Genomic DNA, 18,737 nt, shown 5'->3' on the forward strand with positions numbered 1-18,737 from the left:
TTTATAAAAATTATATAAAATTAACAAATTTGTATTCATTTTCCAGCTGCTACTACGTGAGCCGTCTCTGTGTAACGTAGTTTTTTCCTGCGTGTCTCTACGACGTGTAACGTTAGACAGCCAATTACAGACATTATTAGATCTTGGTAGAAGCATGTTGCGTGCTGATTGGCTCACTGACGCTAATGAGATTTACTCCTCCTTAGAGATTGAATTTTGGTAGGGAACGACGAGGCATTTTTTGATTACTCGATACTAAGGAGGCAATTCGGCCGGTGCCAAAAAAGTAATGAATTCGGTACCCAGCCCTATTTTCCATAGGTTAATATGCTGCCATAAAGCCACTGCAATGTTGACTGTTAAATGTGTATTTTTGCTAGAATACCAGCCAGGAAATGTGTTGATGTGTAAAGATGACCATGTAAGCTACTTAAAACAACTCCCCGCATCGTGTTTGCAAGAGGAAATTAATCCCAAACCCTTTGACCCCAGAATGAAACTCTGGCAACACTTTACTTGAAGGTATCGACATAATTGTGACATGACACAGTCATGAACGTGTCAAACGTTATAAACCAGTCACAAACGTTTAGGACTTCTGTCATTAAGTGTCATTCGGTTTTTGTCATGACAAGTTGACATTGTTTGGGTTGTCTCGATTATGACAACTTGACATGAATCAAAGTGACATTACCAGAAGTTATCTTGGTCACGACAAGTTGACATTACATTTGTTAGGGATGTCTTTGTAATAACAACTTGACATTAATCAGGATGACATTACCAGAAGATGTATTTGACATGACAACTTGACATTACATTTCTTTGGAGTGTCCTTATTTAAGACAACTTGACATTAAACAGGATGACATTATGTCAAGTTGTCATGACAAAGACATCCTCTGGTAATGTCATCCTGATTAATGTCAAGTTGTCATTACAAAGACTTCCCAAACAAATGTAATGTCAACTTGTCATGACCAAGACAACTTCTGGTAATGTCACTTTGATTAATGTCAAGTTGGCATAATCAAGACAACCCAAACAATGTCAACTTGTCATGACAAAACCGAATGACACTTATGACATGAGTCATAAACGTTTATGACTTGTTTATAACGTTTATGACACGTTCCTGACAGTGTCATGTCAGTTATGACACTGTCATGTCACGATTATGTTGATACCTTCAAGTAAAGTGTTACCGAAACTCCTTAAGAGGAATGTCTAAATGTGAATTTACTTCTATTTGACATTTATACATCAGGGTTTCTGCAGGTTTTACCAAGTCAAATTTACGACTTTTTAAAGACTTTTAAGACCATTATGAATGAAATGTAAGACTACAATATCACAAAATCCCCCCAAAAAATACGTTGCAACTTGCAAAGGAAATTAGCAGGAACGGCTGATACTTGGCAGAACTGGCTGTCATTTGCCGGAGACCCTTCACAGCAGCCAGCTGTTTCTCACTTTTTGCGTGAGACTCCACCGCCCGTACGCCCAACGTTCCCAGTTTAAATTGCTTTCTTAGCAACTGGCTTTAACCGAGCCCTAAACTCCAGCCATATAGTAAGTTGCATGCTGGTCTCATTTGTAGTCGTAATACAGCGAATTATATTTGGACTAGCGAAAGAAAGAACCTTCCCAACGTGCTCACAATGGGCACTTTGCGTTCGATTTTCAAAATATGAAATCAGGTTCCCATTCTTTGCATGGCCGCAATCCGCTAATTTGCTGCTGCAATAACTTTTGTTCCCCCACTGACAGCACACAGACCTTTTTCACCACAGGTGTATTCAAAACCATTAATGATGGCTGCATTCCACTTAGGAGAGGCCCTGGTATTGTGCATGCTGACTCACTGAAATAGCTGTGCTTTTCCTAAGACAAGCCAAAATGTCTGCTGTGAAAAAGGTCCATGGCGTTAAATAAAACTTGACAGCGTCTAGTGATTTGTATCATCTAGCAGTATTACGGCCTGGCTGGTATTCTGAGCAGCGCTTCCACATTGAGTCGTCTCTGGGAGGAAGGTTAGTAGCGTGTCAGGAGGCAGACGCGCAATCGGCTCACAGCAGGCTCTCTGCTACAATGCATATCGACGCCAAAATTGGATTTGTACAAAGCTCTGGGTACCCGGGCCTCTGTGTGTGTGTGTGTGTGTGTGTGTGTGTGTGTGTGTGTGTGTGTGTGTGTGTGTGTGTGTGTGTGTGTGTGTGTGTGTGTGTGTGTGTGTGCACTCTGTCCTACAATGCATCATGGCACACTGGTGCTGGGAGAGGATGTCTAAAGACAAAAAGGGAAAGCTTTAGTTGGCAGGTGTCTCCTCGCAGCTGCCAACCAGAGATCTTAAGCTTTTAAAGAGTTTGGACCCCCTATTTGAGACGTGAGAGCAGAAATCTAGCAGTTTGTACTTTCAGACTCAGCACTGAAACAGGGTTTCCTTCGGATTTATTAAGCAGCAGCGAGCGATCAGGAAGAAAGGACAATTAATAAAACTGCAACGAAAGCTGCGAAAAGAGCCAACTTTGCCATTTGACAAATCAAAAATCGATGCCATGGCTTCCATGGAAATTGTCAAATGAGGGACTTTAATCAAATCGCAAATCATTTCTCTGCACATGAACGTGTTTATGTCCTACTAAAATTGAGATATGGGAACATCCTAAACTAGGGCTGCCAATGCATCGCGATATCAACTGGTACAATAGACACATCGCAAAAAGGCCACAACATATCGGGGAAACTCCGATTTCCCGTGTTACTTGAAAGAAAAATATCAGCAGAAAACTGCACTTGTCTTTAATATGAAACCGTCATTTTTTTTTTTTTAGCGCTGCCTTTTATATTCAATTCAGTGTTCAATTTGTTAAATGAAAGAAAGTTGGAAATGATTTCCTTTCATTTGTTTTAAATTCAACAGGCAGTTTGTTGTATTTTAGCAGAATACTGAAAGCAGCCGAACTGAGTACACTTTAATATCTGTATTATTTATTGTAATATCATTATCGCGATAAACATTATATATATATAAACGCATATATCGTGGGGAGCGTGCCTATGTTTTTAGCTATCTATTTTTTTTCACTGAAAATTAGGCCCTATGTTCCCACATTTCTAAGATTTTTTTCAAAATTAGGCCCCATGTTCCCACATTTCCTTTTTCATACATTTGTATGAGATTTTATCCCCCTTTCTCCCAATTTGGTAGCCAATTACACCCAACCTATTATCCAGTAGCAATGGACTACAGATGGAATGTAACCCTAACCCTAACATAGGGTCTAATTTCAAGAAAAATCTTAGAAATGTAGGAACATAGGGCTGATCCCATATCATGCAGCTCTATCCTGAACACAAGTTAGATGATTGCACATTTGCTTTTTTTCCTCTTCATTTTTTTTTTCCTCCTTAATGTCAACAAACCCCATGAACACACCAGAGCCAACACTGTCTTGACTACACACACAAAACATGTTAGCAGGATTAGTTCACTGTTTGGTGTTTGTCTTCTTTTTTTAATAGGTTGATTTTGAGTTAATACTTTCGTTTACAACAAGAAGTATCGCCAGCTTCATCCTTTTTTTAGACAATGTCAGAATGAATGTGTTTTAAACCACACCAAATTGCACTACAACTTTGGTTATTCCTTCCAGATCACGCTGCTGCAGAATAATGCAGGAGGAAACACTGGGAGTGAGTGGCTGACCTGTCATTTAGACGGTTCCACTCAAGAGTCAGAAGGTCCGAAAATTTTAAAACTACAGCCAAGCTGTGTTCCAGTTTTTCTAGCCAGGAATCAAATATCTAGAGAGGAAAATTAATTCCTATCGCCTCACTAATAATGGATGTTTTGGTGCCATCGAGCTTCTTCCAAGCAGGAAATCTAAATTCCCGACCTTCCAAACTCGTGCGTGGAACGCAGCATTGTTATTAAAAAGTTAAAAGGGTTAAAGGATTATTCTCATGCACTCCGGATAAGCGTGTTGCTGCGTCCTTAAAGAGCCTGCAAGCCTCCATTGCTCGTTGCCGTGGTCTGCTGGCGAGGAAGGAATACACATCAGAGTGTGTGTGTGTGTGTGTGTGTGTGTGTGTGTGTGTGTCTCAAAGGGAGAAAGGGATGGAGGAGGTGAGGTAGAGGGGATTCAAGCGCAGCCGCTGGGAGGAAGTGACGTCATTTCAAGGTAAAAAGGGGGGTCGTCGGCTTTCCGCAGAAAACCTCTACTTCTACTGGAAAACTGACTAAAAGAAAAGCACTCAAACTTAAATAAAAATAAAATAAAAATAGAAAAATACTTACAAATGCAAAGCAAGCAGATCAACAAGAGGGAGAGAGTGTGCAGAGGGAATAACAGTGAATTAGTAACAGTGAAAATGACATTTACAGTACAGACGTGTGCACTGAAATTACACACACAACGGGCATCAACCGTGGCTGCTGTCAGGGCAACAAAGTAACAAGACAAAGAGACATTAATGAACGCCAAGCTGGGATTATGTCAGGAAGAAAAAAAAAAAAAAAAAAAAAAAATCACATTATTAGATGAGTCAATGAATTATAATGGGCACGTTTCACACTGTATCAGCAGTAATGGAGGATTATGAACAACAAGCCGTGGCCAGTACCTAAAAAAATAAATAAACCTCAGTTACAGTTTACTCCAGTGCTGTACTTAAGTACCAAATGTTGAGGTACTTGTACTTTACTTGAGTCTTTTCTTTTCATGGCACTTTCTACTTCTACTCCGCTACATTTCAGAGAGAAATATTGTACTTTTTACTCCACTACATTCATCTGTTACAGCTTTAGTTACTAGTTACTTTACACAATAAGATTCCTGTACACAAAACACATGGAGTTTATAAAATCTGATGTTTGATTCTAAAGTAAACTAGCCGACAATATAACTGCTGAGATGATTAGACAGATCAAAATGCGTACAGATAAAACGCCACTTGGCTTGAGAGAGTCGGCGTGTATGTTTACGCGAGGTCATGATGTGACGTTGCTGTAATGTAACGTGTAACGTAATATTTTAAGTGATGGGCCTACGGTGTGAAGATGTTCCCCTCCGCTAACGCACACACTTAAGACACACTCACTCACGTGTCGGCTTGTGTTTATTTCACCCGATTGATGTTGCTGGTTTCACTGCCTCGCAGATGTCATGACAAATTGGCTGGGAGGGTGGAGGCAGATGTTAAAGCGGTAGCGTTGAGAGAGAGAGAGAGAGAGAGAGAGAGAGAGAGAGAGAGAGAGAGAGAGAGAGAGAGAGAGAGAGAGAGAGAGAGAGAGAGAGAGAGAGAGAGAGAGAGAGAGAGGCGGCGCTGCACAAATCCATCTGTGCCACTGACTCATCTGCTCCTGGAGGCCCTGACAACTGCCGGGCAGCACGCCAGCATCCAGGCTTTGGTGCAAAAAAAACGTGGAAAAACGATGTAGGTGGGATAAGCTTCTCCCTCTGCATTACAAACGTTTTTAACCCCTTATTAGCCGGAGCACAGCCTCAGGACGCTCACAACCAGACTGGAGTCGAGGCTGAATGCCGTCTGAGGGCCCCCTGGGACTTCAATTCAAAAGATTTATTCGTGTCATGTTGACCCAAATTTACTGACTTTTAACCCGGGTTATAGGGCTGGGCAATATATCGACATTATATCGATATCGTGATTTGAGACTAGATATCGTCTTAGATTATGGATATCGTAAAACCCTAACATATTAAGTGTGGTCTTTTCCTGGTTTTGAAGGCTGCATTACAGTAAAGTGGTGTCATTTTCTAAACTCAACAGACTAGCTGTTCTATTAATTGCCTTTACACACTGTCATTAAATCGACATTTCTGATGATTATTTTTCAAAATCTCATTGTGTAAATAATATTTTGTTAAAAGCACCAATTGTCAATCCTACAATATCGTCGCAATGTCGACATCAAGGTATTTGGTCAAGAATATCGTGATATTTGATTTTTCTCCATAATCGCCCAGCCCTACCGAGGTTATTCTTTGTGTGTGGCACCACCATGGACTGTTGGGCGAATACGAACCATGGTTAATCTGTCGACTACTTTTTTGATCAGTCACTTAGAAGTTAAGGCTATAAAATGTCACAATATAATGAAAAATGCCCACAAAAAAAAAAAAAAAAAAAAATGAAATTACATTTTTGTGTTGAATTTTTCATTGCAACTTCTTTATCCAAAGACTTTGTCTCAGTTTTGTAACTTTAGGTTTTTTTTTTTTAAGTCTTTTAATCTTTTATTTCAATTGGTATTTTATTTCTTTTTTGCTTATTCATTTTCTGTTTGGGTCTTACTGTATTTTAACAATTTTTAATCACGTGAAGCACTTGGTGACTTTGTTGTCCACGCAACAGTCCAAAAACCCAAATTTATTCAATTTACTATATGACATGATTTACGAATCTAAATCAGAGAATATTTGGCATTTGTGCTTGATAAATGACTTAACAGAATAATCAATTATATCAGCTTCTGATTAATTTTAAGTTGGTCAACTAATCGATAAAGTGCTCCAGCAGTGGACAAATACACAATTTCAGAGAGCCCTAAAGCAATGACTTTAAATGTCTTTTTGGTCCAACCAACAGTCAGGAACCCAAATATATTCAGATTAGAGAAGCTGTAAGCAGAGAACGTTTGTCATTTTTACCTGATAAACATGAGAAAATGCAGGGTTGGACATTGAGCATGGTCCGACGGCCGATGGCCACAAAACGCTACTCTGTGGCCACTAAATAACCCCAGCAGGTGCCCACCTGTGGCCACCATGCAGGCGTTTCTTGACCCGGACAACGTAGCGTTGAGTGACCCTTTCAGGTCGACGACACTTTGGAGAACGGCGCTGTTGTTGCCGTGTTTCCGTGAAAACCGCGATGTTGCAGTCCATAAGCCATTCATGAGTGGTGATCCCCAGCAGAAGTTCATTAGTTTTGTATGCTAAAGACTGTAACGTTACATTGGCAAGGGAAATGTAGCGTTACGATAGCCGCTTAGGGGTTTGCCTTAGCCTTAATTTGGCCCTGCTCCTTTTGAATAAATAATTATATATTTTCATTCTGTTAATGTCTTTTAATTTGCGGAAGTGTTACAGTACAGTTAAGGAAGGCTGTGTTAAGTGGGATTGTCTTTTCTGTTTTTAAAGTGTACATTTGGGCCACCAAAAATTTACTTTGGCCACCAAATTTAGGGGCTTGGTACTTAATAGTAGTGTCTATTAGGGCTGCTCGATTGTGAAAAAAAAATAATCACAATTATTTTGGTAAATATTGAAATCACGATTATTTAATAGGATCACTCATTGACTTCTGGAAAGATGTTGCAATTATTGAAATTTAGAAAACCTGTTGGACCAAAAGTTGGACGAATCAACAGTCAAAACACCTAAAACTGTGAAATTTCCTTCAACACTTTTCCAAATTTGAACTTTTTTTTGTCATTCAGAACACAAGACAAAATAAGAGTTTACTTGCAAAACCTAAATGTGCAAAAATAACCGTTCTCCCTCGACTATTCTGTCTTTGTGATCATTAGGAGTCGATCCCTGCCCATCCCCGCCATCAGAGAACTTTTAAATTGCCGTGATCATGAATAGCCAAAGTGTTCCTCGACAGCAGTCGAAGCGCCCTTCCGCTTACTCACCAAAATCTAATAGCCGCCCGTTGAGGATTCCTCAAACGCTAATCTGCAATGTGGATGTGCAACAGAACGAGTCGAGGCTTCACTGAAACTGAAATTAGCCTCCAGGGGAAACAAGACGTTGCTGACAACCCAGGCAGGGTGACTGCCTGAACATGGCCGACAGCTTAAGCAAATTGTCGGTGAATGGAAAGAAATGGGGACAGCGTCGGCCTCCGAGGGCAATGAGGCATTTTATTTCCATAAAATATATATATATATATATATCCAGGCTGGTGTGGTGGCTGGCAGCGCAGCTGCTCGGAACGTTGATAGCAAGGAAAACCAGCCTTTATTTTAAGTGTAACGTGGGGAGTGATGTATCTGAGACACAAACGTCTCATAGATACTGGCTCGACTCCGTTGCAGCAGAGTGAAGGCAGTTCAGCTGGTCAGAATGAATAACTGTCTTGCCAACCAGGGTTTTCTTACACTGATCCTCTGTGCTTTAAGAGCTAATCTCCAAAAAAACATTTGGTTTAAAGTGCCCATATTATGAAAAAAAAAAAAAACGTTTTTCTGGGATTTGGGAAGTTATTTTGTGTCTGTGGTGCTTCCACACGCATACAAACTTGGAAAATCTAACCCTAACCTATCCATGCTGTTCTGAGTGAGATACGGTTTCTGAATGTGTCCTGCCTTCAGTCTCCGGGTGAGCTGGTCAAAATCTGCACAGCTTTCTACGTCACTAGCCGAGACGAGGGGCCTAGGGGCCTAACCGTTAGCATGCTAGCGCTAGCATGCTAGCTCGTACTCAATGGCAAAACACTGCTACAACACACACAAATTCACCGTAATCTACTAAATAAAATTGTATAGAACTACTTCCATGTCCCTGTTCTGCAGGTATTCCACGCAAAGTTGGAAGTGCGCCCTCATTTAGAAGAAGTCTCCCAGCTAATCCTGCCTTGTACAGGCCGAAGTTGGAGAAACAGCTAGCTAGCTCATGTAATCCTTACATGAGCTTACATGAGCTACTGAGCATGTGCGACTGACAACAAAGATGTTACAGAAGTTACGAGGTCTCACTCTGTAGCTAAAACAGAGACCTGAACACAGGGTGAAAAGAGGAGCTGCAGCAATGTGCAGTACAACACAAATATGGTGTTTTTTGAAAATTAAACCATGTAAACCTATTCTGGTACAATCTCAAAATACAATTATGAACCTGAAAATGAGCATAATATGGCCACTTTAAAAACTCAATTTCATTCCGTAAACATTGAGATTCTTGCAACTAAACGTTGAGTAGTTGGGAGTAGAATTTTAAGTATGCGAATGGCCAGTAGATGACAGAAGCAGTGCGGAAACGATTGGTCGATCAACCGAATATTAATTGGCCACTATTTTGATCATAGGTTAATCGTTGAAATAATTTTTTCAGGGCAGAGCTTTCAAATATTCTTTGTTTCCAGTGGCTCAAATGTGACGTTTTGCTGCTCTTATATTATATTAAACTGGATATTTTTTAAGGTTTTGGACTATTTGGTCAAATACAATGAGCAACCCAAAGATGCCATATTGGGCTCTGAAAAAGTATAGTGGGCATTTTTCCACTATTTTCGGACCAAAACAATGAAAATAACTGAAAATGAAAACAATAAAGTAGCAGCTCTAGGCTACATTCTATAAAAAGTACTTAATACGCGAGGGATCTAGGAAAGGTTTGTTATTGCAGAAATTTGTCTCAAATTCTGTTAATTGACAACTTGTTTTGGTCTCAATCAGTTATTAAAATAAAATACCATATTTCTTGTTGCAGATGCACGTTTTGCTGTTAAAAAGGCAGCGTGCTGTGCAAACAAATCTAACAAAGTGGATCTTAATGGATCAGTCAGTGTTTTAGGTAGGGTTGGGCATCGTTTTCATTTGAAAAGATTCTTCCTTTTGACTCCGGTTCTTATCGATTCTCGATTCCGATTCTTTGAGCGGTGGAGTTGAAACAGGCCACATGCTTATTGTACAGATAAGAGGGACATTTTATTTTGATTCAATGGTGGTTTACAGTTTTACCGGGCTTTTTCCAAAGTAAAATAAAACCAACAAGCGCCTGGAAGTACGGTGGCCGCTAACGGAAACCAAAACTTGCGCCTGTTAAATTTGGAACCGATAAATCGGATTTTAAACCAAATTTTTCCAAGTTGGGACCGGCTCTCCATGCCCAATCCTAGTTTTTAAGACCAGTTCAGACCAAAGAACTGGGCTTTCATAAAATGAAGTTGCATATTAAACTGGGCCTACAATAACGTGTAGGGCGGCCCAAAGCCTTTATACATTGCCTTTTTGCTTGAAATACTAAGCTATTAAATTAGCCTAATTATTGTTGGCATGATTTATAAAAAAAAACATGTTTTAATGTTAAAAACCTACATGTGGCACAGTGGATTCATTGAAAAGAATGAAATGGGAAAAATTAACAATAATTTGGAGGACCCCCTGCATTGACTCTGAGGACCCCCTAGGTGGTCCCGAACCCCGTGTGAAAGATCCAGATCATTTAATATATGAAAATTAAAAATTAAAAAGCACAATGTTGCTTTACTTTTCTTTGTCACCGTGAATGTAAAAATCGCTTTTGGGAGACTGTTGATGACACTTCAATAAAAAAACATGTCATGTGTCATATTATGAACTTAATAACTAATGATCAATACAATGCATCCATGATAAAAAATAAATAAAAATAAAAAAAATTGATAGATGCCTTCCTAGGGTTAATGATGACTGACCTTCAATAGACATTTAGAGGAGGCTTAGTCCGGCTGCATGGTGCATTAGGTTAAACAGACACATCGTGTTTGTAGTTATAATATCATTTTCAAAAAGGCAAGAGAAGCTGGTGGCAGGTTTATGCATCAGTGATGTAGCTGTAGATGAAAGCTGCAGCTTCTGGTCACGATATCTAGCTGGCTGCACACCACATGCTCCCATTTGACCTTTCTTCAGCACAAACGTTTGATCACGTGCCCTTCTCCTACAGGCAATAAATAGCTTCGAAACGTGGCATTGAATAATATTGGAAATTAGTAAATCTCGCCGGCAAGCCCACACTGTAGCCTTAGCTACAAATTAGCTTAGCTGTCTGGCTAGGTTGTCATTCAATCAGCATCTGAGCTAGCCCTCTGCGTGATGCACTTTGCCGAACAACAATGTAAATATCTACTACTTAAAATAGGTGTGTGAATGTAAGACGTAACGTTACAACTCAAAGTAAAACATGTTATTCATAAGGTAATGTTAGAAGCCAATCTGTAATTCGGCATCTATTTTGTATGTAAATATAGACGTATTTCAATGAAAAATAAACCTAAGGAATGGTTCCCTGGTTTCGTCACAGGCTTCCGCCAACGTTTAACGCGGCAGTAAATTGGCAGTTTTTCCTATTTAGTTTGGCGTACCGTGGAGCTAGCGGCTAACATCTGCCCACAGACCCGGGTTAACGCTACTCACTTCTCTGTCGAGTCCTTGGCGGTTTCATTGTGGCTATCACTCTTGGAGCAAAAGCTTCTAACGCCGTGTCTTCTTGCGAAGTGCTGCGGGGGAAATGCACTCCGTCTGCCCGGCGACCTCCCATCCAAACTACGGGTGCTGAAGCAGGCGGCGGTTGCAGGTGTCGCTTTAACACCAACTCTACCTGTCAATGGACGCTTCAGCTGCGTTTGAAATAACTCCTTGAGCGCTACCGTTGACCGAAAATGTAACATTTCAATCCCGTTGAGAAGAATATCTGGATAATGTAACGACTGTAAGGCCGAGAGAAGAAAACTGGAGGAGTAGAGGCGCAGCTTCTAACGAGAGTGTCGGCTTTTCTCAGCTGAGTAACGGTTGTCTCCCCCGGTGACTCAACAACAGAAAGAGCCACTCAGCGGAGTACAACCTACCTTTCACGCAACAGGGGTTTTGATTGGAGCGTAACAACGCATAGCTGCACCTGATTGGCCAAGAGGGCTGTCAATCATTAGAACTGTCTAGCTTATTGTTTTGATTGATTTTATAGCGATTATGAATATATACATACCTTTATAATGTTTTTTTTTTTTTAAAGTACAGTCTCCCTCTTTATAATAGTTTGCACAAGACGGTAAAGAACCAAAGCAATCCTTTAGAGAGGAACCATCACAGCAAAGTATGTGACAGATCCAAAATATTATTATAGTGGATAGAAAATGCAGACACAGACATTACATACCTATCATTCCAATATGTATCTTGCACACTTCTTTGCACTATTACATTTTGACCTTTACATCCCACTCCATGTGTACTTGTCTTGATATTATGTCTTATTTATATATTTGTATTTTTATATATTATGTTGATATGTGCCTATATGTATGTTATTGTCTCTATTGTACAGTATGTGTCTATATTACTATTTGTCTACTGAATGTCTATTTGTTGAATGTATAGAGAGGTAACGCCTACCAAAGTCAAATTCCTTGTGTATGTAAGTATACTTGGCCAATAAATCTGATTCTGGTTCTGGTTCTGGTTCTGATTCTGGTTCTGATTCTGAGTGTCTTGTCTTGGGCTGACACCATGTGAGTTACTTTGGTACTGCACATATTTCAGGCTGTGGTTTCCTCAGCAGATGTCTCTCTGTCCTCTCTCTGTCCTTCATGAAATAAAACAGCTACAGCACCATCTCCTGGTTGGAAATGATTTCAAATGAGTCTGCATGCAGGGAACAGGAACAAGACTGACGGACTAATAACAGGTTACCAAAAATAACCTCAGCCCCTAAAATAACCGGCAGGCAGTGATCCGTTATAACTTCTTCTATATGTTTTATTACATGCATGCAGATTTGTTTTTTCTCTCTGGATATATTTATGGGAACCACTGTGCAGGACATTATTATTATTATGATATGTATCCATCCATCCATCCATCTGAATCCGCTAATCCGGTTGGGCAGGGGACCCCCAAACTTCCTTTTCCCCCGAGCCACATTAACCAGCTCCGGCTGGGGGATCCCGAGGCGTTCCCAGACCAGGGCGGAGATATAATCCCTCCACCTAGTCCTGGGTCTTATGGGAGCGTGCCTGTGTTCCCACAGCCCTGTTTCCACATTTCTAAGATTTTTTTCAAAAGTAGGCCCTATTTTCCCACAGCTCTATGTTCCCACATTTCTAGGACATTTTCAAAATGGTGAAAATAGGTCTTGTGTTCCTGCATTTCCCTTAGCCCTATCCTCCCACAACATTTTTTAGGGTTAGGGTTAGGGGGATAAAATCTTATACAAATTTATGAAAAAGGAAATGTGGGAACATAGGACCTAATTTTGGAAAAGAATCTTAGAAATGTGGGAACTGTGGGAGCATAGGGCCTAATTTTGAAAATTATTTTATCCCCCTAACCCTAACCCTAACCCCTAACCCTAAAAAAATGTTGTGGGAGGATAGGGCTTAAATTGAAGGGAAATGCAGGAACACAAGACCTAATTTTGAAAATGTCCTAGAAATGTGGGAACATAGGGCTGACCCTGTTCTTATGATATGTATGCTCCTTTTAAATTGATCTACCCTTTTATAAATTGTCAGGTCAAATTCCTTTTGTAAAGATAAAAACTTGAATAGGCCTACAAGGCCTGAGCCAGGCAGCATTTTAACGTTCATTTTCTTTACCTCTTTCGCAGCCTTTTTCGTAGGTGGAGTTTGACACCCCGTTCAAAATAATGACCTACATTAGATATTACTCACTGGAAAGTATTTTGCAAGTTGCTTATGTTTGCTTTTCCGCAGCTCCCAACTTTTTTTTTTATCTGACTTTATCTGAATCTCTGTAAACCCCGCCCACCTGGAGCTCCAAGAAGGATAAAACAAAGCAAAGCCACGCTGACTAATAATGCCTTCGTTGGAACATTAAGCACTTATGAGTTTGGACTAAATGCGCAGGAAGCGACAAAAAAAACTCCATGTACATGTCAAAAATTTCCATGTAATCGGGTCAAGAATTAAAGGGGGATTCCAACAAAATTTCCACGTAGGTTACTTTACAGCAACCCACATTTTCATTTAAAAAATGCAGTTTTGCAGTTTCTGAATGAGCAGCAAACATAGATTATCAGCCTGGTTTTTGCTACCCTATATGGACAAAAGTATGTGGATGGACGAAGCATTGTTATGTATTACATGTATTATTTGTATAATGCCTAATATGTACAATAGCTAAATCCCTCATACAGTGACTTCCATTTTAGAGGCACAGTTTCATGTTCATGTATGTTATGCATGTTTTGTTATCATGTTTCAATACCGAAACCAGTATCCCGACACCGTCTGGTACGGCCTAAAATGCTGGTATCGGTATCGGAAAGTAAGAGAAGAGTTTATGCACCGATCCCATACTATGTAAATCTACTTTAAAGTAGTTCCTTTTTGTTCTTTGTCCGTTATGACTCACTGTCAAAACTGGATAATGAACGAAAGTTCTGTTGGCGTTCATTGTTTGCATGTTTGTTCATGTTTCACAAAGAGTTTAACCCGTGCCAGACCGAACAACAAATATAGGAATCATATCACATCCATACAGGGATGGTAGTGTACAGCTATTAAAACTAAATTAATGACAAATAATGGTATCGGATCGGTACTCGGTATCGGCTGACAGCAAGTTCAGGTATCGGCAAGCAAAGAATGGTCTCTCGGCCCGTCTCTATTTACGACTGCATCAAATCACACCAAATTCTATTTGGAATATTCCAATCAGTCAAAGCTGCAGGTTGTAATGTACAGTAATTGGAATTGCTTGACCCCGGTGGCCTGTACATTTCAGTCTCAAATTTCAGACACGGATGCACGGATAGTTCTTTCCATATCCAGCATTTTTAAGTGCAGGCCTTTTGTGTTCCGATATTTTGTCCCTATAGTTTGCCTTTTTTGTTTCTCAAAGAGTCCTGTCTTAAGAGAGCTCTGGTTTAATAAAAAGAAAAGTGTGAAAACTGCCACTTTTTTTTCTCCAAAATTAACAGCAGCTCTCAAAGTTCCATTTTGCGCCAGGAAATAAATGTTTCACTGCATGCAGCAGTAAGCCGGAAAAACAAAAAGGGAAGGGAGGAAGGGAGACAAACAAGGCGATCCCTAACAAAAGCTGCAGGGAGGAGAGGCGATAATTCACCAACGCCCACACCTTCTCAAAAAGCACTTTCAGCTTCCTGCCCCCCCTTCTTTTTTTTTTTTTTTTTTTTTTTCAAAACAAGGGTGATGGGTGCGCTTGGCAGATCCCTCCCACGCTGCTTAGCGGCTGGCTTCCGCCCACCGCCCGTGGAGCCGCCCACCTCCAGCCGTTGCCACGGCAACACATCGCCCTCATCATCATCAGTGACTTGCACTGGAGGAGGACAGGGAAGGGGAGGGGTGGCCGTTTTTCACAGCGCAGAGCAGGGCTGCCACTGTGAGCAGCAACCAGAAAATCTGTCTCTGTGTGTGTGTGTGTGTGTGTGTGTGTGTGTGTGTGAAGGGAGGGGGAGAGAGGGATGGAGGGAGTGGAGAGAGAGAAAGGGAGAGGATGATGATGATGATGGGAAGTATGTGAAAAGGACCTGCGTCAGAGTGAGTCATCACCCAGTTTCACAATGTGTTGATGTGACGCCGATGCAAATGATGCAAATGGGCCTGCGCGAGGATTCATCTCAGTACAAAAAAAAGAAAAGACAAGTAGAAGACAACAGACAGAAGACAGAAAAAGCTCCTTCAAAAGGAAGCTGAACTGTCCAAACTTACATACATCCCACAACAGTCTCTCTTTTTTACCTTTCAGCGCTTGGATGACTGAGCACTTTTTGCTCTTTTCCAGCTCCACCCTGCTTTGCATTCACACACACTTTTTCATGCTTGAAAAAAAAAAAAAAAGAAGCCTAGTCTGGCATTGCCAGACCTATCTCCACAGCGCTGCGAAGGAAGGTCTGGCTAGTCCACAGATGCATTCCGGGATAGGAGAAAAAAGAAAACGCTCTGCGTTATTTGGATTTCCTTAAACCAATCACAATCGTCTTGGGTGGCTCTGAAAAAATAGTCTCGGGAAGGAACTCGTTTTGGTGGAACATTTGCACTCCGCAAAAGAAAACGCCTCATACAATATTAAATGAAGGTAACTGTTGACACAATACAGTAACGTGAGCTATTTAAATTAGCTGATACTTGGTTGAACCTCATTGGGTCTTACCAGTGTATCTCTGTGTGGACTTCGTCCACAGCAATCCCACCAATCGGTCCCAAAACGTCCCAGTTAGAGAGGAAACGCCGTAAACATACTCTTTGTAAATCTCAACAATCATTCCCCGAACGAACCAAGCAGGCCTTGATGCACCATCCAAATTTTCCTTAAAACTTGCCATTTTCAGCGTGCACCGTTGCTCAGGGGTTCCGGTTAATGTTTCCTCGATGCCACCGGAATTCAAAGTTAAGTCGGAACGCGAGGGACATCGGACGGAACTTCTGGTGGTACCCGAACTATCCTGTAAAATGAACCGTCGTGGACATAGACTTGGAAAATGCCGTGGCTCCCCTGCCTTGCTCAAAGGCCCCTTCAGAGTCTTCGCTGGAGGATGAGTGTGTGTGTGCCTAAACACAGCCAGGATTCAGTTTTGTTTTTTTCGAGCAAGCCATTGATCACAGAACGCACCACACAATAGAGTTCAAAAAAATAAAGTTTAATGTTTATGTGCTGTATAACAAATAAAATATATTAGTGTTTAAAAAAACAGGTGCATAACTAGGTGAAGCCTAATCTATCACATTTTACAATAAACAGTGAGGAGATATGGTGATCAGTGAGACGGCAGGTCAGACATGCGTTATTCTCTGAAACATCGTACAACTGTCACGCTTTAACAATGCCAGTGTTTGAGCCAACCCGGCTGAGGGCAATTTTTGTCCCCGAACCACATTGGACTTTAGCTCCCGTGAAATTCACCATCTAGTTGAGCTTTTAGCAAAACTACATCAACGACAAATCCATCGCTAGCCCAATGTCTTGAAATACAAACACAGCGCCCTGCGGCACTAAAAGCGAGACGACACAAACGTTTCCCCAAGTTGTGGGTGAATTCCCACCCTGAAGTTCATGACGGACGTACAGTTACTGAGCACATAACGAAATAATGGATCCATAGACTATGCAGGACTTATTACTTACATAAATATTGCATTTGTCTGCCGTTACGCTGAGTGAGACTAAACTATCTGCAGGGAGTACGGTGGGGGGTGTGAAAGGAGAGTTAGACCAACTTGTCTGGAGATTATTATCATCGTGGACCAAACCAGACATATTTACAGTACACAGTGTGGCGAACACACAAAAAAAAAAACACAGTGGACACTTATTTTGCTATGTATCTACCTCTAAACAGCAACAACACGTCTTTGAAATATGCACTGATGGCCATCACAGGTGGATTAAAACACTGTTAAGAGCTAAGGCTAGTCAACATTATCATCATGTAAAGCGTGTTTTTTTAATATACCAGACACATTCACGGGGTTGTGTTTTTTTCCTCAACGACACTTAGGCTTTCTTTTTTTTACTCCTTTTTGCTCTACGCACATAAACACCGTATTGACACCGAAAAATCTACAGCAAAGTTACACTCGACAAAGGAAAACCCTGGTTGAGAGATTAGGCTCGCACGATTTGTTATCACGGTACTATTTACAGATTTTTTTGCTTTTTGCTGCTGCTGTTGAAAAACCACACACCTGCAATCCTTAATATTTGATTCTGTCTCCATGATGGTTTACGCGTTGGGTGAGATTTGACGACCCTGAAAGCTTGTTGGATCATTGCTTAAAAAAAAAAAAAAAAAAAAAAAAAAACACGTCTCCATTCCTGAAATACTCCCTTGTTTGCAGATGCGTGGTGTCGCTTCAACAGCAGTGTTTTGCTAAATTACAACGTGAAATGAACCAATTAGCTCGGCCTCCGGCATGCCAGCCAGCCCAGTCATCCTACCGAGACGAATGACAGAGGTCCCCTGCTGTTACTCCACAACAGCTCCTATACATCCTCTTCTTAAATTACCTTCCATAAATATACACAAGACAAGAGCGAGGAAGGAAGGATTCATCCCACCTCTCCTGTTTTTCTCCCATTTGAACGTGTATGGCAGAAAAAACCAACCTGCTAAAGGGGCTGAATCCTAACTCAATCTCCCTACAGTACTTTTACACCTTTTGAGTTACAGTACAAACGCAGACGTCTAAGTTAGATTCGGGAGAATGACGGAGGCCCAGAAGACGCGGGGCGACAATAAGCCACCAGCTAAATGCTAAATCTTTGGCTACTGCTGGTAGTTTTTTTAAGATCTACTTATTGTATTATTACTTTCTTTGCCCATATCTGGAATCCCTAACCCTGCAAACATTGCCCCACACTAGGCTGAATTGTGACAGAGAGTCCAATATGTTCATATATTCTTTTACCTCATACCATACATTAACCATATTAAGAACTATAGGATGAGAGTATGTGTTCTCAAGTACTTTAGCTTGGTTCTTCTTTGTATTTTAGTTGCCTTGTAAAGGCATGAAACTGGAGAGTGGGTGTCTGGAAGCAATCGGAGCCTACAGACAACCACCGCACATCTCAAAATTAGATTAAGATTTGTATATCTCCCGTTGTAATGACATGCTGCTGAGCTTGGATCTTTTTTTCACCAATTAGTATTCATATAGGTTTGTGTGTGTAGTATTATGCACCGGTATTAGGATATTGATTCGGTGACCTTGCCTACAAGAGCCGCCAACACTGTGTTTCCATCATACTAATTAGACAAAACGTCAAGCAGCTCTGTGAGGCTGTACTTGCATTGCTTTCAAGCTAAATGCCAATGTTTAGCTAGTTATGTTTGCCATGGTCACCATCTTAGTTAGCACGCTAGCAATTGGTAATTAGCACCACTGAGACTGATGGGAATGGCATTAGTCTCGCAGGAATGTAGTCATTGACCAAAGCATTGGACAAATGCGCTTTGCCTTCATGACTGCGCTCGATCACCCGAATTTGTACAATTCATGTTGTGGATGACATGAATGGCTGT

The 18,737-nt window shown here is 40.9% G+C and overlaps 1 protein-coding gene across 2 annotated transcripts in view; it reads right to left on the minus strand.

Moving 5' to 3' along the window:
- glsa (glutaminase a) overlaps window positions 1-11,569 on the minus strand; it is a 48,235-nt gene extending 36,666 nt beyond the window's left edge. For both annotated transcript variants that reach the window (XM_031304792.2, XM_031304791.2), the window contains exon 1: window positions 11,150-11,569. In XM_031304792.2, coding sequence (XP_031160652.1) covers window positions 11,150-11,403 — 254 coding nt within the window. In that variant the 5' untranslated portion in view covers window positions 11,404-11,569. The remainder of the gene's footprint in view (window positions 1-11,149) is intronic.
- Between the last annotated feature and the right edge of the window lie 7,168 nt (window positions 11,570-18,737).

This window comes from Sander lucioperca, chromosome 24, assembly GCF_008315115.2.
Source record: "Sander lucioperca isolate FBNREF2018 chromosome 24, SLUC_FBN_1.2, whole genome shotgun sequence".
NCBI classification, from domain to species: domain Eukaryota; kingdom Metazoa; phylum Chordata; class Actinopteri; order Perciformes; family Percidae; genus Sander; species Sander lucioperca.